General features: G+C 36.6%; 2 protein-coding genes across 3 annotated transcripts; both read right to left on the reverse strand.

Annotated features, from left to right (window-relative positions):
- Positions 1 to 659: 659 nt before the first annotated feature.
- LOC103712642 (zinc finger matrin-type protein 2-like) lies at positions 660 to 12,696 on the reverse strand. Of its 2 annotated transcripts, none has more exons than XM_039132522.1 (11): positions 12,493 to 12,696; positions 10,599 to 10,647; positions 10,406 to 10,492; positions 10,299 to 10,326; positions 9,821 to 9,903; positions 6,392 to 6,424; positions 3,741 to 3,819; positions 3,593 to 3,645; positions 3,063 to 3,123; positions 2,733 to 2,812; positions 660 to 1,079 (listed from the first exon to the last, which is right to left on the reverse strand). In XM_039132522.1, exons 2-11 carry the CDS (start codon positions 10,617 to 10,619, stop codon positions 987 to 989), a joined length of 618 nt encoding a protein of 205 aa, XP_038988450.1. In that variant the 5' UTR covers positions 10,620 to 10,647; positions 12,493 to 12,696; the 3' UTR covers positions 660 to 986. The 2 variants fall into 2 exon arrangements, with proteins under 2 accessions (XP_038988450.1, XP_038988451.1); XM_039132523.1 differs by lacking the exon at positions 12,493 to 12,696 and adding an exon at positions 12,218 to 12,478.
- A 3,458-nt stretch (positions 12,697 to 16,154) lies between these two features.
- LOC103712644 (transmembrane protein 205-like) lies at positions 16,155 to 19,224 on the reverse strand. The gene is made up of 4 exons (XM_039132524.1): positions 19,151 to 19,224; positions 18,717 to 19,017; positions 18,257 to 18,476; positions 16,155 to 16,587 (listed from the first exon to the last, which is right to left on the reverse strand). Exons 2-4 carry the CDS (start codon positions 18,914 to 18,916, stop codon positions 16,372 to 16,374), a joined length of 636 nt encoding a protein of 211 aa, XP_038988452.1. The 5' UTR covers positions 18,917 to 19,017; positions 19,151 to 19,224; the 3' UTR covers positions 16,155 to 16,371.
- Between the last annotated feature and the right edge of the window lie 3,424 nt (positions 19,225 to 22,648).

The raw sequence follows: 22,648 nt of genomic DNA on the forward strand, positions 1-22,648 counted from the left end.
CAAGGTTGGAACCCAAAACTTATCCAAATATTTAAGGATGAATTTACTTAAGACTAAACTCACAGAGAGAGAGAGAGAGAGAGAGAGAGCTGAGATTATGAGGATAAGCCCCAACTTATCATGAGTACATTATTTGTCAAAATTCAAAAAGAAATATTAAATTTGATTTATCACCTTTTCTTTCTGAAGAAAATTAAATCATTTGATTACCAGAAAATGATAAAGACTAGTGTAGTTGGTCCCAGGATTTGATTAATGCACAGCTAGCATCTTACATATGCAATGTGCATGACTAATTTTGTGGATGACTGTTTTGATCATATGTGATACATTTAACTGAAAGGAGTATATGTGTATCCAGACATCAATTTTCCCAGATTTACATGTAAATATAAGCGAAAAATAGCTTTCCCCAACAAAACACACACAGCTTGACATGGACCTCATCAAATACAGGGTAAACCCACATATCAAGGTGATCATAGCATGTCATAGTTACTGCCTACACAAGGTAGGTGCTGCTTTGGGGACTGAGGGGATTAATTTTCAGCCCAGGAGTTGAACAAAATAAAAACACTGAAGAATTTTGATGTTCCAATTTTGCTGGACTTTAGTTCTGATTGCTTGCTGAAGTTATACGAGAAAATAGCACTCATATCAAACGGAACAACTTTGATTCTTTTTCTCAAGATTAGCAACTGCATGGCCATTCATAAAATTGCAGGGATACTGTACATGATCTATTGAAGACAGCAGATTCATTAAAAGTGACAAATTTCTGAGAATATAAATCATTTTAACTTTGACAGTAGGAACATTAACATAGTAAATCTTCGATTCTGTGAGAGCCTTCTATGATCATCACTAAACAATCCGTGAAGCAAAACGATGCACTGCTTGGTCATCTTGTAGTGTGCTCTGCCAAATTTCTCACTGGCCAGTAAATGTAGCATGTCTTGTGTTGTAAGACTTTGATGAAGCACTTCTCACTTCTTTGATGACCGGAAACCTCCAAAACCCATCATGGCAGCCACATCAGGATCGATATCCTCTGGTTCATCCTGCACAGCCTTCTCCTTCTGGGTTCCAAAGTTCAACTTGTCAGTAACCAAAACAACAATTATGTGAAGATTTATTGAAAAAGAAATCGGTAAGTTCATTTCCCTGGACATGGGTTCATTCTCTGCATGCTAGAGTTTCGGTCAATTTCATGTAACGAAAACATAGTCCAGAAACATAATCTAACACTATTTAGAAAGTATGGAGGTACCCAAACTAGAAGGTGGAAAAAGAGCTTCCAAAAGAAGTTGATTCTTAGCAAACTGTGATGCTAGGATGAAGTAAAATGCTAATATCACAGTTTCCAGTTATATTTTCTTGTTAGCAACTATGTGGTCACTGCGACGAAGAGAATATTCAACTTTTAATTTGTAGCAAGGTTCTCAATTTTTTATAATCAAGCAAGGAACTTTTAACTTTTCCATCTGCATTTAGATGTTTCATTTCACTTTGCCCGTTTCTTTAACATTATGCAAACCTAATTTCATAGTGCATGATGCAGATATTAGTTTATGAACAATATTTCTATATATGCAGGAAGCTGGTAGAAATGCATTTCCCTGTTGTATGTTCTTCCGGTTCCAAGAGATGTGCTTCCTCCGCACCAGGAAAAGGGATGGCCCAATAAATATAACAGAATTAATTCTATTCATCCTGGTTTACCGTTCTTCCAGGTCCAAATAACTTATGTGCGCACATTTTTCTCTGAAAGGAAGAGCCTAAGCGTACACCAAGGATGCAGAACACCAACTTGTAATTTGATCATCAAAGGGATCAACTTGTCAAAACAAAACCGTGAGAAATTAGAATGATCCCATAAATGCAACTAGATATTGTAGTATCAAGAGAATGCTATATCTTTACCATTTTAATAGGATAGTCTCTGTGACTGGACTCTCTGTAACCTGTGTTTTATATCGGGACATTTTTATGGTTGGATGACTCTTTGCAGAGTTCCAGCACGACCAAAAGAGAAAAGGAAATAAAAACAACCTAGTTAAGAGGGTCTTTGGTGGTGGTGGTGGGTGGGTGGGTGGGTGTGTGTGTGTGTGTGTGGGGGGGGGGGGGGGGGGGGGGGGGGGGGGGGGGTGGGGTAATTTATGAAAATCTCTGTATCTCGACTTGCCAGTATAGCAGATTAGGATTCCATCCACCCTTCTTCAAACTCGAAAGCAGCAGGCCCCCTTTGCTTGCAGGGAAAAAGTGAAAGAATTCGATTGTGATGCCCGCAAAGCTCCCCTTTCTCTCCCTTCCCCGTATTTCTTTACTTGGGCAACTGTCTCCACTTGGGAATTCTCTTCTTCTTTTCTCTAGAGTCTTAATTCCAAATGCGCTATAGAATCCTAACATAATGGGAGGGCCCGACCCCTGAAGCCACTGCATGATTTTTCAGGAACTTCATGGAAACCAAATGGTGCGCATTCCTTACTATTATGTGGCCCCCTCAAGTAATGCATGTGCATTGCACATGCTGGATGCCGGCATGCTCAAAAGTCAACAGATGAGCATGCCCCACACTCAGTTGTTCACCACTTCAAGCACAAATTATGACTAATTTTAATTTTTAACAAGCTCAAAGGATTGATCCAGATATTGTTTCAAGCAGAAAGAATGACAAAACTGACTTTTGACAACAGTAAACCAGTCTGATGCAACATAGAAAATGTACTCACCTTCTCCTTCTTCCTTTCTCGGCGTTGACGCTTGCGTTCCTCCTCCTCTTGCTGCTGTTTTAGTATCCTCTCATCTAAATCTGAAGCAATGACATAAAAATTCAACAGAATGACCATGTGGATATGTTAATATTATTCAAATCCCATTCATTTTCTGATCCATTTCAATAAACTAGCCCATTGTGGCATAAGATACCAGGATAAAATCTTACTTTATGACCGGTAGAATTACTTTTTCTACTGCATAGCAAACAAATGATGGACCAGCCACCAATACCACTGAATTACATCAAGGTCACAAAACCAAGAGACCTCTCATTAATTACGTACCTTGCTCAGTAAAGCCACCTGGGCCTTTCCGCTTCTTAAGCATGTCAAATCGTTGTTGGACCTGTAAGTAGCTTGTTACTTTGGTATAAAAGGGCTCTTATAGAAAGCAATATGTGCCAATAAAAATGGGATCATATGAAGGTAAAGCTATCAGAAGTTGCTTTTTCAAAGACTTGGCAAAGTTGCTTTTTCAAAGACTTGGCAAAGTTGCTTTTCCCCCTATAAGGTGCCACTTGAGGTTTTTAAAGATGCAAAGAGATTGATCCGAGCACCTCAAAGCTGCTCATGACATTGTCAAGCAGTTAAATTACATGGTTGACCCTATCAAAGTATAAGAATGACTCTTGCTGGCTCAGAATTCATCATTATCTTGTTAGGGTAAGAAATTCTAAATGTGCATCTAATTATTAAATAAATTAACATCAAACATACATAGCTTAAATATTTAACAGTAATGATGATGGAATCTGTAGAATCTGTGGAAGTATGTAGAACTTCTAATAGTTTGTTTATAAACAAGTAAGACATACCTGCTGGAGAGATGCCCTCTCCACCCGCATAGACATACCCAAAGCTCTCTGATCTGTGCAGAATATGATCACCAAGCATCAGATCAACTTATAAAAGTAGGGTTATAGTTAACAACAGCACAAAACAGCAATTTTCAGGAACACATACGCTTTTTTCCATTAATATGGTCCAGGTAGTTTGCTGAATCTTTTACTACACACTCACAAACTGCACAGTAGTATCCAGCCTGCAAAATAAGAAATTTATAAACAATATCCAGATCGCCTGAAAATATCTCCTGGTAAGTAGACTGAACAATTTCCAGAACCAAACACATTGCAAGAATTGCCTTAAAATTTTCAGTGCATGGCTTTGACATACATAAATGTCTATTTCAATATTATGCGGCTCTTTTCTTCTCACCTTTTTCTCATGAGAAGGATAAGTAAATTATTGCACATTAAATGCCATCCAATCATATCACCGAACTTTCGTTTGGATGGTACAACCTCTTGCCGCGTCAAGCATAGGGCAAGGGTTTGATTCAGCAGAGTGCCCCCCAAAAGAAAAGAAAAGGTCATTCGAGTCATTATTCATTCATCCTCAAAGACAATCACTGATTTTCAGATAAAATGACTGATGGGACACATGATATTATATCAACTGCAAAAGAATTTGACTTAAATCAGTCCACAACTCAAGTAGAGGTTAGCACTCTCTTAGAAGGCATAGAAGCAGTCATCCGTTTGACTAGCCATCCAATAAGTACCAAGCGCAAGGTAGGGAGAGCTAGGTTCAGCATGAACATTATAGTTATCAGTATAAACAGTTGGTCAGACCTGAACTTACCTGGCCTGATCCACTATCATCCCTAGTTTCATGTAATATGGGTGCTATTCTGATATTTTTAGCCTCAAAAGATCCTCTTGATACACTAATAGATGACAGACTCCCAATGCATATGTGTCTCTATCTTTTTCCAGTTTAGATATATTTATCCATTGTTTGACCAAAATATAAATAAAATATGCAACATAATAACTAGGACTTTTGAATCATCATTAAACCCCTCTCTTCACATGATTAATAATGCCATAAACTACTTTGATCAACAAATAAACAAATACCGTCCACATTTCGGCATTTAAACATCAAGGTCATTTTGATAGCCCCTTTAGTAACTTTGTCCGCTAACTTGCACCACATATCATCCTAATCACCCAAGAGAAGCCTTGAGCACCATTGCATACCATTTGATTCCTTGTACACAAGACAGCAAACCATCTTCCATGTCATAGAACCTCTCAACTTTATTTTATTTCAAGCACATGATGTCAAACTTCAGCACTTCACAACCTCCACAATTTTCCTCTTGGCCACTCCCTTGGTCCATATAATAGGACACGGCGTGCGTTGTAACGTGTACTGATTACCTCCCTTAGATGAACTGGAGGGAGCCAATGATCAGAGGAGGAAGCCTAGGATCCAAGGCATGTAACTATAGTATCAGATCTGCCAAATGCACTCAAAGTATAGCATCAGTTTCTGAATGAAGTCAACAAATTATCAGTCATGGAATCAATCTTGTGGGAAGCGTACAACACGTACATACTATGTATCTGATTTAAAAATTACAGAAAGTTGGAGAAAACTGAAGAAACAAAGTTTAGCTTAGAGTTCTTGCTTTGTGCTGATTCCAATTAAATTATAAAGGTTAGTGGAATAGCAAGGTTGCAGGGTATTATTGGAATTTAAATCCAGTGGATCTACATTGTTTTTTTCTATGGATTTAATCTAAAAGTTAGAAGGAGGGGATTCATCTCCTCTTAAGATATCCATCTCTGCATACTTTCTGGATATGCTTCAGAAATAGGCAGTAAAGGTTTTCTTCTAAACACAAATCAGACTTCAAAAGAGGTTTCCGTTGCATCCTCCGGAGTTGCAACTTTTGAACCTAACAAATACATTAGCACTCTATTATTGCAACTATACCACTTAAACCCCATACTCGATAATGCCTACCAATACCCTGAACTTTTATAATAAGTATGATGAACTTTCTTTTTGCTATGTCCCAGTTTATCAGCTGTTGATTACATAATTCAAAATTCTATGGTGTAGAGAAGCCAAAAGATATTTAGATGTGATCCAAACAATTAGAGTATAAAGTAAATATACTCAATATTGATGTCAATGTCAACAAAACATATATCTCCTTTTTGAGACAAAGATAAGGCTCCAGGCCTATCCCTTTCTAATGCAATATATAAAACAAAGAGCAAGTTCTACAGGCTGGTCAAAACTTTAAGCATGCTAAATCAGATTGTGTCCGTACAAATTTTTATACTATATTATCAGCTAAAACTTCATTATAAATGGACATGATTGAAATTCATACAAAAAAGACAAGACTGAGGTTGGTCAAAAGATGAGACTACACTATATCCTGTCAAGCCTACATCAACTCCAATGTTGCTGCTCCATGTCATCAGCTCCAATTCACAGTGAGAAGTGTCATTATTCATTATAGTTCATTCTTCCAAGATAAAGATTGTAAGAAATTTTTGAAGTCAGGAAGGTAATGGAATTTCTGCAATAAGTAAAGCTGTAACATAATATTTGAAAAAGATATGCAGGTTTGCTACATTCAAGGATATAGTCTTTAGTTATACAAGCATAAGTAGACAAAGGGGGAAAATTGTGTCAACTTCTTGAGGAACAAAATCAAAAAGACAATCATACCCCCTATCTCATGATGTACAGACAATAATCATCAAAATTGAAAACAGTTTGTCAACTAGTATGTCAATCAAACATACCTGCTGGCTCAACGGTGCAATTGGGGTAACAACCTGTAACAGGAAATAAAAAACATTTAGAATGCTTCTAATAAGCAATATATAATCATATTTTGAGTTGACTACTGTTATTTAAAATATCTAAATCATCAAAGATCTACCATGCTGCAAAAAATGGTTTCATAATTTATACAGCAAACAAGATTCAATTAAAAGTGAATCTGATACACATGAAGAGTATATTTATATTAGCAAAACATGTTATCATCACTTAAAACATTATACAATTATATATACTCTAAAATTAGATATCGTGCTAATAGTAACAAATGTTGCCAATATAATATGCATGGTTCTCTCACTGTTCTAATAACCAAAACCTTCTGTTTTCTCCACTGTGAAACCCTTTGCCAATGCAAAATATAAGGTTGGTCATGGACCCATATGTGAGTATGCGTGAATGAATACATCCAAACAAGATGCAGATGTATATGTACAGGAGTATTTAGGCGTGTATATCCTTACCCTTATAAGCTTATTAATACTATATACTACAGAACAGTTAACCCACCAACCCACACCCACAACACCAAACCCCAACAAAAAGGCAGTTCATATGCATCAGACGATATATACTTGGCAAGATATTTTGCTAGCTTTTATAATAGAATTCAAACCAACACAATGTGGAATTTATGACGCATTATTATACATTTTTTCTTTTTTTTCATAATATGATCTTTTATCCATCACCAAATCTCCAGATTTAACAGCAGAAACTCCTAGGTTCACGAGTGAAAAGTCTGAGTTTCTAGGGTTCTTCAAGGCTTCCCTTCAAGAGCATCTTGTAATGACCCAACTTAAATTCTGAAAAAACACATATATGTGAACACATGAGAAGATATGAAAATTAACTAGTTTGTGGAAATGCCAAGGTCTGTCAAGCATCATTTTGGGCGATATGCAAGACTTTTCTAACCAGATTTTAGGGTTTTAGTAATTTATAAGACTTTTCTAACCAGATTTTTAGGTTTAGTGATATTTAGGTACAATAAGATCTATGAAACTTTAAAATTTTAGAAATACCGCAACATTTGAAAGTTGAAAATTTGACCCAATGCTAGAATTTGGTGTTTTGAACTAAAAGTTGGGAAATCAACTTTTTGTTCTTGAAGAAAATAATTTTTTAAGTATTTTTATTGAATTCAAATACGTAATGCTTCCTTATTTATATATAATGTCTTAAGTAAACTCAAATGATATCATATGTAAATAAGCATGTTTTTGTCCTGTCCTTCTCTGCCTGTTTGTTTATCAAACCATGAATTCTCCTGACTAACCTAACATAGCACCTCAGCTAGCAAACTAACCTACCTAAGTACAACTGAGCTAACTAGGAACCAATTTAGTGACAGAGGCCTCACCTCCTAAACTGCCCTTAACATATAGAGGCCAATGCAGCTGGTTCAGGAGGAGTTAGAAAGGGTGCTGGGGATGTTCAAGTCAGAAGAAGTTTATGAAGAACAAGAAGATCTCGATGATGATAGTGAAGGGAAGCTTGGATAGGATTTATGTGTTTCATTTTCTTCTTTAGGTAAGCAAAACTTTCCATGAGTTTGAATTTAAGATTTGGTTAGTGTTTCTGCTTCATATGAGTTTATACGTTGTTTTAGATTTTCCTAAACTAAACCATCTTTTCCAAAAGCAAGGATTTCCCTACTAAGAAATCTTTCCATGTCCTGAATTATGTGTTAGGTTTTATTTTTGAATAATCGCTTCTTAAACTTAACAGTTGTTTTAAAACTATAAAATCCTAATTAGTTTTCAAAGCTTAAGATTTCTTTGTCTTTCGAATTTTGATTTGGTTTGGAGTTCATATTTTGCTTCAAATGTTTTAAACCACAAGAGGATTTCAAACTAGAATTTCTTTAAACCATTAGACTCTCTAAATCAGCTCCATATTTAAAATAGTTTCATGATTCGAGACCTACGATTTGTTGCAAAAGATTTTGGACTTATTCTTCTTGGAAATTTGGTACCATATCAATCTGAAGCTACATAATTTTAATATGGAAACTTTGAATATATATAAGATTTTGAATTAATATTTTGGAATGTGTACATATGTATTATGTATTATGACTCGAAGTCCCACTTTGTTTTGACCCATGCAGGTATCTATTTAGCCCCACAGCAGTTGTGCACTGGGGAGAACTTCGATCCTTAAACAGAGCCAAGGAACTCAAATAATAAGTTCTTGCTAGCATTTTTGGATAAGATATTGGATTATTATAAATGATATCAAAGCGAACCCAGCTTATGACCTAAGTGTGGCTAAGAGACTATAACACGGGCTCCTTTGGAGCTAACCACAAGCCAATCGTGGTATTTGTGATTGTGATTGGACCCTCTTCCGGCAAAGATGCGAGGGTTTAAACAAGGAGTATGTAAGTACCTGTGTGAGCATGTGTTTAGTCTCGCATTAATTGTGCATTGGGGATCTTGAGTACTTAAATAGAGCCAAGAAATCCAAATGATAACATCTAGCTAACCACTTCTAGGTGAGGTCCTCGGTCATTACATACCTCACTCACAAAAGTAATGGTTAATACACATCGATCACCATGGGCTACCAACATTTCCTTCCCTCTTCCATGATAGCCCAAAATTAGGACTAGGTCTAGCCAACAAGGATGATAGAAAGAGAAGCAGGATAGGTGTAAATCCTAATGGACTAACTATTAGTGATTCAAACATAAAATAGATGCAACTAGTATGAAGTTTGATTTAAACATAGATCCCTATATACAAATTGAACAGGAATCTGGAACATGTAGAACCAAACCAAAGTCTAGCTCATTATGAAAAATAAGTATAATAAATGAAGTGAACCACTACATTCCTTCAAGGTAAAGTCGTGGAGAACCAAATACGCTGCTAATAAGCACACGCAATGAAAATCTAAGGCTGTATAAGAAGAGGGTCTTGGATTTATCTCTAGACTCTCATTAATTCGGAAAAATGAGAGGAAGACCTATGACAATGGCACAATGGATGATAATCATGAGAAAGCACCTAAGAAAGCTTAATATGGATGTAGCCCTTACTGAAAATAATTGCCCACAGATTTTTAAGTCCAACCAATTTTTTTGGAATAATGGTTGATGGTCACAACTATATCTATAGTAAGCGCCAATGATACTAAAAAACAATTAAGTGGTGTAAATAAATAAGCAAGCATATGAACACAAGTCAAACAATTTATAACAATGGCTCCAATAACCCATACAACAAATGAGAAGTATGAGCATCCTCTACTACAATGTAAGAGGGGAAAAACAATAGTCGGCATTGTTCACTTGACAAGCACTACTTTAACAAAAATAAAATGCATCAAGTTGGATAGATGTCTCAAAACTCATGACATTATATAAAACTGTTGTGCCTGACCTGAGTTTTTCCCAGACGAGATTCAAGGTCAACTTCAAAATCCCTGTGCTTCAAGGGATTCCGCTGAATTGGAGGAGCTTTAGCTGCACAGTTATAACAATAAAAGAAAAAGGAAGCATGATCAGACCATACGACAAAGAATAAAGAAGGGGAAGAAGAAGAAAAACAAGAAGGAGAAGGAGGAGGAGGAAGAGGAGCAACAGAGCAGAAGCAGGAAAAGATATGGGAGGAGGCAGAGGAGGAGGAGAAGGAGAAAAAGGAGAAGGAAAAGCGAAAGGAGCAGAAGCAGCAGGAGCAGAAGCAGAAGGAGGTGAAGAAGGAGGAGGAGGAGGAGGAGGAGGAGAAGAAGGAGAAAAGGGAGAAGGAGAAGAAGGAGAAAGCTCTCAGCTCATATATTTTTTGAATATTTGAGTATGTTTGTACAACACTAGCATTCAGCTTTTGTTCAGACCAGAAATTATAATATTCATTGATTTACCTTTGGATCTAGACCGGCCGCCCTCCTCCTAGTCATAATACAAAAATGAATAAGTAAACAAACAAGCAAAATAATTCAAGATGAAATTTTTGGCAATATTTATGCACCTTCTCTTCCCTTTCACGTTCTCGAGCTCTCTCCAAATATTCTTCTCGGTTCCATTTCCTTCTAAAGGTGTTATCAACTCCAACAGACTATACATATGAAAAAAGCAGCATGAGAGATAACTTTCATCGTTGCTTACCTATGATGACTAATGATTTTCTTTCTTATTAAAAGACCAAAAACGTCTATACTCACATTATTGCCAGATTGAGCCATTACTGTATATTATCAGGCCAGCTACTCTCTGTGTTCAATAAGTCAAAAAGTTTGTTATTGATTTAATCTTGATGTCAACAATAACTGCAAGACATCTTCATTGAGAACATATCAATAAAATTGAAATGCATCTGAGGAAAACCTTGGGCATCAGAACTCTGAATAGGGTGCAAAATAATCATTTCTGGCACTTTGGGGCACCAATAACATGTAAAAACTTAACTCTTAAACTAGAAGAGATATTAAAAATAATTCAGCAAGGAGAATGCTAAAATGTCATATAAACTAAACCATATGAATCCAAAAATTTCAAACAAAAAGTTCCTTTTTTGTTAATAATCCACTCAATAGTTTACAAATCTATAGCCTCTTTTGTAGAAATTCGGTAGGCCTCTGCAGGTAAATTTAGATGATACAATCTAAATCCACAGAATTCTTTGAATTCAAAATAAAGCTCCACAAGGAAAATAACTGATCACCTGCAAATGTGGGTTTTCTTCTGGCTTTAATCATTATTCTCTAACAAGTAACAACAGATCAAAGTATAATAGCAACGTTAAGAATTAACCTAACTATAATAAAAAGCAGCTGATTGTCAATGAGTCCCCTGATCCTCTCCACTGACAGAAAGAGAAAACCCCTCAAAAGTTCCAGATCAACAAAGCCTTGATGGCTCTCATAAAAGTCCAACAGGGTTCAGAGACCATTATCAAGAATCACATGCTAATTGAGAGGATGAAGGGAGGAAAGACAAAAAGAAGGTCTGAGGTGGAAAAAACAAGGGAAATCAAAAAGTATCGCTACCATGACCAGAGATTAGAGAATCCAAATCCTAATTTCAGAAATGAGCATATTTTCCTCAAACTTTCAAAGAGAACCAGATTGAACTGTTATGGTTTCAAAGGGGATGAGAAAGATGCCACCAAGGTGTTTTCCATAAAGCTCTTGTTTAAATAGATAGCCGTATTCTGTATATTCACATAAGTGATATTTTACGCTTATCTTTGAATTTGAGCACACCTAATAGATCTCTTGAACCAACAAGAGATAAAAACCAGGTACATCATCCAACACTGAAGACGTTAAACTTGTCCCACATATAAGTATTTCTGTATAGTTTAAGCTTATCAAATAAGTATTTCTGTATATAGTTTAGCTCTCATCATTTCTGATGTAATGACATGAAAATATATTGCAAGTGCCTATTAGAACCAATCCTTCAAAATACAATTCAAGCTTGTTTTCTAGATACCCGCTTGTTCTCCAAAACCTTCAAATGCTTATGATGTCTATCCTCTACCTTCTAAAATTATATTGTCATCTACGAACAAGATACTCAGTGTGGCTATCTCCATACCTCGAGCCATCTATGTGATCCTTAAAATTCTTTATCAACAGATTAGTGTGTAAGATTTTGAAAAAACGAAGATCACTGTCAGAAAATCAGGAACTACAACGTAAACATTGAGAATCCTTTTGAACCCATAGAGAACATATAGTAAGCATTACGTCAATCATATGGCAAACATAATTTTATGTCCTACCGATAATACTTCAAATTTTTCCCAAAAAGTTCGACAAAGGCTGCAGGTGGTTACCGTCATGGTGGTGAAGGAGGTGGTGGTGGTGGTGTTAGTGTTGAAGGATGGCCAGTTGGTGGCGTTGGTGGTGGAGGGGCGGTGGCAAGGTACGAGAAGGAAAGGGAGAGGTGGAAAAGGGGCCACTGGTAGAGGTGGGAGAGGGATTGAGGGAGGTGGAGGAGGCGAAGGGGCAAGTGGTGGTGATGGGCCTTGGCCGGTGGCTGAGGACAGATAGATAGAGAGAGAGAGAGATAAGAAAGAGAGAGAGAGAGAGGGGGGGAGAAGGGGCTTTCCTTGGGTGGAGACGGCGGCCGGAGGCTTTGATGGAGGTCGGAAGCGGCGAGAGGAGACGGCGATCGGAGGTCGGAGGCGGCGGTAGGTTGTCGGCGTGACAGTGGGCCGCGGCGTGCCCCAGATGCGGAAGAGAAGGGGACCGAGAGAGACGGAGAGGTTATTCTGACGATGATAACATAAAAAAAATATCCTTTCTGGACGGATAGCTTATTCTGAGGATTTAATAATCCCCGTTCCACGGAATTAGTTATTCAAGTATATTGTTTTTCCCATCCTGATCTTCTATCCCAGGGATTTCGAAATCACGCTGGTCTGGGCCAGATAATATTTCATATTTATACTTTGTGGGGGGTGTTTTGAAACGAACAAAAAAAAAATATCCTTTCTCGACGGATAGCTTATTCTGACGATTTAATAATCCCCGTTCCACGGAATTAGTTATCCAAGTATATTGTTTTATCCTGATCTTCTATCCCAGGGATTTCGAAATCATGCTGGTCTGGGCCGGATAATGCTTCATATTTATACTTTATGGGGAGTGTTTTGGAAAGAATTAAAAAAAAATCCTTTCTGGACGGATAGCTTATTCTAACGATTTACAATCCCCGTTCCACGGAATTAGTTATCCAAGTATATTGGTCTTTCCCATCCTGGTCTTCTATCCCAGGGATTTCGAAATCATGCTGGCCCGGGCAGCATAATGTTTCATATTTATACCTTACGGGGAGTTATTTGAAAAGAATAGTAGTGCCTCATCAGTATTACAGTATATATATATATATATATATATATATATATATATATAAAATAAAGGGCTGGACGTCAAAAGTACCACACAAAAAATGTGCTAAGCCAAAAATATTTCAACGTATGCCAATACATAAACATAACAAAATTATACTAAAAATCAATGGAGAACATCATGACTTAAAATACTCCGGTGAGGAGGCAAACTGGGAGGTTGCATGAGGAGGCAGATTAAAATGTTGATGGCTGCGAGGAGGTAAGCTGAAAAGCAACATTATTTAATATTGGATAAACATGATAGTTTCTTCTGAACTTTTTATATTTCAAGGAAAAAACTTGTACATAATTATCAGTGCTTGGAACTATATAAACAAATACTCACACTAATGTTGCGATAGCACACAAAGACGAAAAAAAAAGTAATAAAAAAGCAAAAGTGAGTAATATAGACATATTTGTACACCTTAGTTTGTAATTAGATTGGTCCATTAGCTCAGCCGTGGATCTAATTTAACTAAAAATTTCACCAAAGGATCCCCACTCAAGAAAGATAGGCTTAAATTGGACAGTATATAGCACTTTCTTGAAGTTAGGCAGGCACATGCCCACAACTTGTAATCCTCTATCCTATGTCAACATTTATTAAATTTTGAATGTGCACAAGCTACTAAATTGAGATCTTTCTATGGTCATATTTATTTTTCACAAATTTCAAATATACATTTTGTTAGATGCTATACGCTACTACATGTTCATTTCTACCATCTCCATTCTAGTGGTGCATGATTCTCATGCAAGAGGTGAGAAGTTTGATTCTCACAATTCCTTCTTCTAATTATTAATTTCAAAATAATTTCATTAGATATAAAATCAGAAAAATTAAGAGAGGTTTCTTCCAGAAAAGAAAAGAAAAAAAAGCAGCAGCATGGATCGATAAATGCACCAACCAACATGTACTTTTGCCTATTTAATTTGATTTTATTTTCCCAACTTCATCATGGGAGTCCAAGTATCGTTTAAACGAAATTAATTCCAGATTAGTTGTAATAATCATTATTACTGCAATGCAAGGCTGGAATCCAAAGTATCAATTGCATCATAGATTATTTAAAACAGATGTGTTAGCATGGGCTTTGATATAACTATAGAACCCATAAGAATTTTTCACCACAATAATGGTAACCAGAGCATGGCTTAGTTTGTGATCAACCATCAATGAGCAAACATGGCCTCAATATATCATCTCATAAAATTTTATATTGATAATTGGGTCAATTCATAACACATATCACTAATTCATCAGGTATGGACAGTAAGAACCCATACATCCATCTCATATTTTGATCAATGCATGTCCTCCAATTCCTTCCTTTGTATACAAAAAGGAGCATAACAAAAAAGAGCATTTATTAAATAAAGTATTCTCAAAATAGGAATCAATCATATACAAGCATCTTGGGGGCATCTGCAAAATACTAAAATCAAATTGTTAAAAAACGAAAAAAAGGAAAAAACTAAGCACCATGACAAATCTTTTGTAGCTTTCTATGCTTATTTGCTAACTGTACCACCTTTGTTAAAGTGTCTTCTCTTTTCTTCCAAAGAGAAAGCAGGGCAATGTAACAACCCAAAGTGTAAATGCATCTATCAAGTTAAATAAACAAATAACAAATCTTTAATTGTATGCTTCCTCTCACTTGCATTTTATGTACATCCATCTCATATTTTCGTCAATGCATGTCTTCTGTTCCTTGCTTTGCTTACGAAAACGAGCATAAAAAAAGAGAATATTTATCAAACAATGTGTTTTTATAATAGGAATCAATAGTACACAAGCAGCTTGAGGAGGGGGAGGGGCATCTGCAACATACTAATATCAAAATGTGAAGAAACACTAAGTCCTTTATTATCTATCTATTTATCTATAAATCCATCTATCCATCCAACCTGTCGATCTATCTATATGCTACAGTTGGTATTGTTTTAGAAGAGGGCAATTATAAAACAAGCCCACCATTTGCTATATCAATCTTTAATTGTTCATCTAAATAAAAATACCATAAGCATTTCACACTTTGATATGGTAGCTTTTCATAAAATCATGTACCATGTTGTTCACAGAAGGTTTAAAATAATGACAAATCATGTTATCACAACCATTGTATGAAACTAATCTCATGTAATGGGAACTTTCCATATCCCAAGTCCCAACATCAATAATATACATTCCTGCATCACAGAGTCCAAATGCTGGTATAACAAAAACACCCTGAAAAAGGCAGGTCATGGTCAACTCTAGAGTTTGTTTTACAAGATACCAGAGACGACAATAATAAAACCCTAACATGCCCCACTCCGTAAGTCTTCCCATCTTTAACAAATGAAAGAAACAAAGAAAATGTGTAAGCCTAGGGTGGCTAAATACAAATTGAAATATATCGAACACAAATACCCAAAAGCTTGGAAAAACACGTCCAGGGAACACAATCATCATGAAGGTAAAAATGCATCAATAATTAGCAAGAATTGAATGAATAACCTACCAAAATAAGAGCATGGGACAGCAAGCATCAATGTGCTTTCATCAGAAATCATCCCAAGAAAATGAAAGTGACTTGCCAGTTACTAAAGATGGGGATGCCAGGAATGTATGTATTACTGGGACATGACGAACACTTTGCTCTCTGGTTATATACCATAGGTGAACATCTGAGTGCTGCCACTTCCGCATACTGTCCTAAGCTAGCAAATAATACTAATCTTTTAGTCCATCTCACAAGGAAAAGATCCCACAGTGCAAAATTTGAAACAATATATTGGATTATGGCCCTAATCTGATCAAAATTTTTAACACTCAAGGAACAAGAACCTCATTTAAGTTCAATAACTGTATCCCACTAATGCAGTAAGAAAGTGATAAAAAGAGTGCCTTTTCTATTTAAGTAAAAAAGATAGTACAACATATTTGACCGTGATAAGTTTTCAAACAGTTATGATGGAGAAGACGCCTGCATGATTTCTGAACCTAGTTGAGCACCACTTCAACACAGAATGGGTGCATAGCCATCTAACTCTGATGAAGCCAATAGCTAGAAGAGAAATTTTCGAGAACTCGAAAATATCCAAGGTGTTTACAGCTGAATTTTACCGGCTAAATACCATGAGTGCATTGCGAGGCTGCCAAATGCCATGATGTTGGCAAGTGAAGACAAGCCATGGATCATTCCAAATTTCTTGTTCATGGCTGCAAGCTTTGGATTAGACTTTGCTACTTCCATGTTCTTTGACCATCCAACTTCCTCGCCAATGCCTAACTCTCTCTCAACCTTGTGCCTCCTCATCATCATCTGCTTGGGGAAATAACTAACTAAATAAATAAATGTGGAAATATGTATACTCAAAAAGGAATAGATAACGGGATAAAGAATCGGATCCGCAATACTCTTCTGAAACTTTGTCATGCTTGTCATATCATAAGAACAGCTGACAAAATCAGCAACTTTTAATTAGATTCCAAACAATTGTTGATCCTTTTTTAGCAAAGTCACTGTAACAACATTTGCTAAACTCATTAAACTTATAATAGACAAGTGGAATGATGTTTAAACCTTTTCATAAAAATTTCCATGTAAGATTAGTAAGAATATATGCAGGAAATCACAATAAGATTATATCATTAATCAAGTTCACCCAAATAAAAGCTTGAGTGAACTTACTCATCTCTTCATGTTTTTCAGCAACCTAGTTTACGGGCATGTGCAATCCACATTCACAAAAATAAAAAAGGGAAAGGAAAATATCTATCTCAATTGAGATTTGGATTAAACAAATGGAGACCATGTCTTTTGAGATCTTCAATTGGGCTTCTTGGGCTTCTTATCTTTTTGTTTTCTACGACTTGGTAAACAAAACACCACCTGTTCAAGGACTCTCAAAAGGAATTCCAATATTTTATCTTTCATCTTCCCCAACTATTCTTGAAGATAATAACCACCGAACAAAGTATTATATATGAATTAACTGACGATCCACCTAGGGGCAAAGTTAACAAACCCAAAGGCCCTAACTCGTGCTTTTTAAGATCTAGTATACCATCAAATATGATAGAGAAGTAGCCTATACGTTAGAAATGAATCATAATTTTTGAAAATCATGAAAACTAATAGAATCAGACATAGGACATGTCAAGATCTTAGCATTGAGCAGCCAGAGGAGTAAATTTTGTCATAAAATCCTTCCTTTTGCTAGTTTGTTGTATTTTTTATTCAATTCAGTAAACAAGATGTGTCTTTGTGTTGATTATGTTCTTCTGACGTGTAAGATATGTTATAAATCTCACTTTTGGCAAGTCAAAACCCATTTAAATTATCAACCATCGTTTAGCTTTTTTTTTTAAAAAAAGCTAACTAAATAGAAAAGGAATATCCATATGAAAATAATGTTTCTCCATCTCCTTGGATAAGTGGCAACTAAATATTATACGAAGTCGACTTGTTTGGTTTCTGAATAATTTTAACGAGGAAGCATGAATAGCTTTGTTCATCATTAGCCAGGTAAAACTATTCAAGGCAAACCCTTACCACACACAAGTCCATGCTGCCCACAGACACGTACCCTACCAAATAGTTTTAACCTGGTTAAAGCTAAATAAGTACCAAGAATGTGCTTTTCAGTTTCTCTGAAATCCCACAAGCATCCCTTATCACTAAGGCTTCATTTGGGAGCCCAAAAGGTTGTTGGTTGCAAAAGCTGAAGAAGTTAACTTTATTCAGATTTATCAGGGAAACAAGAAAGGCTGATTCACCTTGAGAATATAATTTACTTGTGCAACTCATAAGAAAACCAAAGTACTGCTCGTAAAGAGGCAAGGCATAAATTCCAACAAGTTCTCAACCTACTGCAAGCATTGATTCTTTTATCATACCAACACTATCCACCAAAAAAATGAGCTATTGAAAGTTTAACACAAACCTATCATGTACACACAGACGAGTAGGGTTCAAAATAGCGGATTACCTCGATAGTCATGGGCGTGAAGACAAAGAGGTTGGAGAGATTGAAGCCGAGGGAAGAGAGAAGGAACCCAAGCTGGTATCTCTCAAGGGACGACGCTGACTTCCATGGATGGAGGTAGGCGAACGCCGCCACCGAGATCGCAGCACACACCGATACCGCCATGAAGTATGCTGGGAACATCTTGCTTTGTAGATTCCCGAACTGGTGCCTTGGCAAATTCCTTCAAATTTTTTTTTCCAAAATTAATCAAAATCCGAAGAAAACAACAGCTGAATTTTCAATAAAAAAGGACTTTCTTTTACTAATGCTTCACCAAATTCCGTCATTTTACTTCAGAAAATGCAACTAAAATGCAGAAGAAAAAAAAAAACAAACTTCACTCAATTTTTTCCAAAATTTCTCAAAATTTCCTTAGTAGCAATTGTACAAACTGGACCGTTTGAGGATTGGGGAGGCATACTTGAACATGATGATGCCGCCGATGAAGGTGACCCAGAGGGCGGTGCCCCAGCAGGTAGCGAAGCAGAGGAGGTGCGCGAGCTTGGCGACGGAGACGGCCGCAGCTGGGGAGGCCGGCCCGGACCCGAAGAGGTCCGGCGCGAAGATCACCCCAACCGCCAGGAACGCCACCGCCGTAAGGAACCTTGTCGCCCACGTCATGTGTGAGAGAATTCTAGGGTTCCGTTTGCCGCAGCAGATGGGCAGAGACTTGCAAGATTTTTTCCCAATGGCGGATGCCTCGTACAACTCCGGTATAAATACTACAAAAAAATAAAAAAAAAAGTCAAAAATGTAACCCTCTTGTCAGCCCTCTCATCCAATCAGAGAATTTTCCTAAATTGATTAACGACGGCAGTAGAGCTGCTTGGTCTAGAAGGCAATATCTCTACTTGCCATGCTCCAAATGTCTTAAGATAGGTTTGGGAGGATACAAAGAGAATTTTCCAAAAGTGCTCTTAAGTTCTAAAAGAATTCGCATAAAGAAGTTCTTCCATCTATTGTGGCCGGATCTCGGTTTTAGGGAAGCCAGACAAAAATATAAACTAAATTTGGGGCCACGATTTGGTACCATTAGATTGCTTGGTCCAGGATTGGATCTGGCCATGTCCAATTTGGCCCATGGATCTATTAAATTATTAGGTTCGAGATTGGGTCTCCTCTCGAATGTTGAATTATAGCATACTAGGCTAGGGCTACAAACAAACCAAGTCAAGATAAGCTTTGGGCTAGTCGTGATCGACTGTAAGCTCGAGGCAACCTCAACTATGTGTGCTCAGGCTCGTTGATGAGTAGGCTCTTTAGCTGGTTTCTTTCGCAAGTCGACGACTGTCCAAGCTCAGCTTGTTCATCACCGAGCCAATCTAACCATTTTGCCAATTCAGATTTGGCCAATCTTGCTGCCATAGGGTCTAGATCTAGGTTGGATCAACTTGATATTTAGCGAAGATTGGAACCAGCTGAGAACCCTTGAGAAGGCATTACCAAGTATACTGTTTTTCATCAGTCATCTTAAACCATCCCTACTATGAAACTGCCTATGAAGAATAGCCCACATATGATCTTATTGAAAATAGGCTACACTATGATTGATTGGGGTTTATAATTCCGAAGACGAACCTTTCTCAAACTTCATTAATTAGAGGAATTTACTTGTTCAGGTAAAATGATGCGGTCATGAGCTTATGCATTATAGAAGGAAACAGAAAGGTTAAGAGATAGCAGCAATATAATGCGGGTACAGTGTACTGCGGTTTGCACCATAGCTTGCTTGACATGTTAGGCAAGGAGGAAGATTGAGGCTAATTTTGAATCAGTGGTTAAAGCACTATGTTCTAATGGAGGATCTTAAAGCACTTTAAAAGGAGTATGCTTTGCAATTGACCAATTTGGTTCTGACTAAACATGGCTTCAGTAGGACTCCTTACCAGTTTGCTGTAAACCTAACAGTGATAAAATTGGTCGAGTATAATGTTTTGCAGGCCGAGGTGGCAATACTTGACCCGTTTAAACCGTTTTACATGATTCAACCTATTGTAGATCAGAGCAGGTTACCTATTTAATAAATTAATTATGTTCAAGTCTAGATTTTTGACATGCTTAATAAAAATATCGAGTTCGGATCAACATATTTTTGATTTATCATGTATCCGATCTGATCCATATCCTATCCAACCAGACCCAATTGCCATCCCTATTGCTGGGCTTTGGCCCTCTTTCTCACCAATAGAACAAATAGAAAGGTAAAAGACGGTTGTTCAAAAATCCAGGCATGTTAGAAACCATGAAGCAAAAACCGGTCTTTTTCATGGTCATCACAATACTAAAGCTGTAACATGATAAAAAGAATTTAGACTACAACCAGAAAATTCGTTTGATGAACACAATGTATTCAGCTTCTTTTCTCTCCTGAAACTTTAAGGGATGAGTAACCATGCAATCAGCCTTTAGCTTCTGTTTCTGATATTACAAAAAAATTATAAAAATCTGCATAACTGAATTTATAGGAAAAAAACTATACATTAGAAATATGCAAAAAAATAAACCTGCTGACTTGTATGCAAAGCTATATTCCTTCCATTCAAGTGGTATTTCTATTGGTCCCTAAAGCGGAGTTGAGGGCTGCTTGGACCAGTCTCAACTATGCCCCACATGTATTGAGAGCCGGTGCCTTTTTGTTGGAAGGTGACTTAGCTATAATGATTGGTTGAATTTAAAGGCATGCAAGGGGGTACAAATCCATCTCTTGCTTCGAGACATCTGGAGCTTGGCAAAAGGATGCATCTCTTTTGGGGTGAGACACATCTACAGAGAGATGAACGGTGCAGTAGATTGGATGATTTCCTTTGTGGCGAATCACTCTAGTGAGGTTCTCTGGACCGATAAGGTATGGTTGTCGAGGGCCTTTCGAAATTTGTTATTTTATAGCTTTCTTATATGTATTCATATTAGAGTAGTGTGAATTGCCCATTGCAACACAAAAAAAAAAAAAAAAAGAAGTGGTATTCCTATCATCCTTTGATTGCGTTATGCAGAAACAAGAAACTGTTTGCAATCATTTGGGAATGTTGAAATGTCCGAAGTTGTTGGATTTAGCGAACATACTAGTAATGATACTTCATGAGAATCTACCAAACTTTAGAACTAGAGATTGCACACATTGTGTTAGTATTAAACAGGATAAGAAGAATTAGACATAGACTTAGTAGAACTTTGCTGACACATGAATGATAATGCCAAACAGACTTGAGATCAGTATGTCTGTATTCATTTATACTAATTCAAGACATGTTACTACTAGCTTCAAGAGTCTGACTGTGAAGGATAAAATTGGACAAGCATCAGAAAGAAAATCCAAACCACAGAAGATTTTCTAATATGCCCAGTAAATTTGGCTTTATTTTTGCCAACTCCATCAAGATTTTCTAATTAATACAATATTAATATAATATAAGTGAGGATATTTCAATCAACAAAATAATATTTTCAAATTATCTCTACTCGGTAATCCAGCATGGGAAAATAAATACCACCCTCCTGGTCGTATATGTTTTAGCTTCTCTCTTAAGAAAATAGGTATGAGATCCATCATTTATTTTACCATCTCTCTCATGTACTTTTTGTATCATGGTAATCCGACACGATATTTATTTTTCTATACTAGATTACCCCCAAGTAGACGGTCCTTAAAAACAGAAAAAGATGGCAATGACAAGCAAGCCAAGTCTGGGTTTGATTAAAAAGATTGCATATTTGAGAATGCAAAACTAGGAGGTGATTGAAACATATTAGGTTGGATAAATTGGCGAGATACCTAAAGCAACCTAGTTGTTTAAGTTTAAAATTTTAACTCAAATGCATAAGTTGCTCGGTTCTGTTTAGGTTGAATAAACAAAAAACAAAATAAGTGGTTTACATTCTTGTTAATGTGTTTGGTGTTGCTTCCATTATTTTAGGAAAAGAGAAGAAGGTGGAAACTAGGTTTTTGTAGAAGAAGGTGGAAATGTTTGCAGGGGTGCAAAAGTTCTTCATGAGGAAGCAACAGACTGATGTATCTCTAATGAGCACTGGTATTCTGCAAAAAAATTATTAATACTTCAAGATTATCAGATGGAGTTGCCTCATTATGTTAAAAATTAAGAGAAATGAAAATCTGCCTGAGTGATGTCATGATGTTACCATGTAATAATGATTTATTTAAAGATCCTAATAACAGCAAGCATCCTGATATTTTATGTTAAGATAGAAAATGTATAAGATCATTCATGTCATTAGAATGATATAGGCTTTTAGCGGTAAAAGAATTACCACTAAAAGCCATAAAATTATAGTGGTAAAAGAAAAAAAAAACATAATAGCTTCTACAGATACCGTGGCTAAAAGTTTTGCAGCAAC

Source organism: Phoenix dactylifera, chromosome 12 (assembly GCF_009389715.1).
Source record: "Phoenix dactylifera cultivar Barhee BC4 chromosome 12, palm_55x_up_171113_PBpolish2nd_filt_p, whole genome shotgun sequence".
Lineage (NCBI taxonomy): Eukaryota > Viridiplantae > Streptophyta > Magnoliopsida > Arecales > Arecaceae > Phoenix > Phoenix dactylifera.

Coding starts and splice junctions, on each gene's coding strand:
- LOC103712642 (XM_039132522.1), bottom strand. CDS start 10,619: ATGGCTCAATCTGGCAATAAT. Junction 10,327..10,405: donor AACGTGAAAGGGAAGAGAAG/GTGCATAAATAT, acceptor TATTATGACTAG/GAGGAGGGCGGCCGGTCTAG. Junction 9,904..10,298: donor CGGCCGGTCTAGATCCAAAG/GTAAATCAATGA, acceptor ATAACTGTGCAG/CTAAAGCTCCTCCAATTCAG.
- LOC103712644 (XM_039132524.1), bottom strand. CDS start 18,916: ATGACGTGGGCGACAAGGTTCCTTACGGCGGTGGCGTTCCTGGCGGTT. Junction 18,477..18,716: donor GGCGGCATCATCATGTTCAA/GTATGCCTCCCC, acceptor AAAAATTTGAAG/GAATTTGCCAAGGCACCAGT. Junction 16,588..18,256: donor TCACGCCCATGACTATCGAG/GTAATCCGCTAT, acceptor TTCCCCAAGCAG/ATGATGATGAGGAGGCACAA.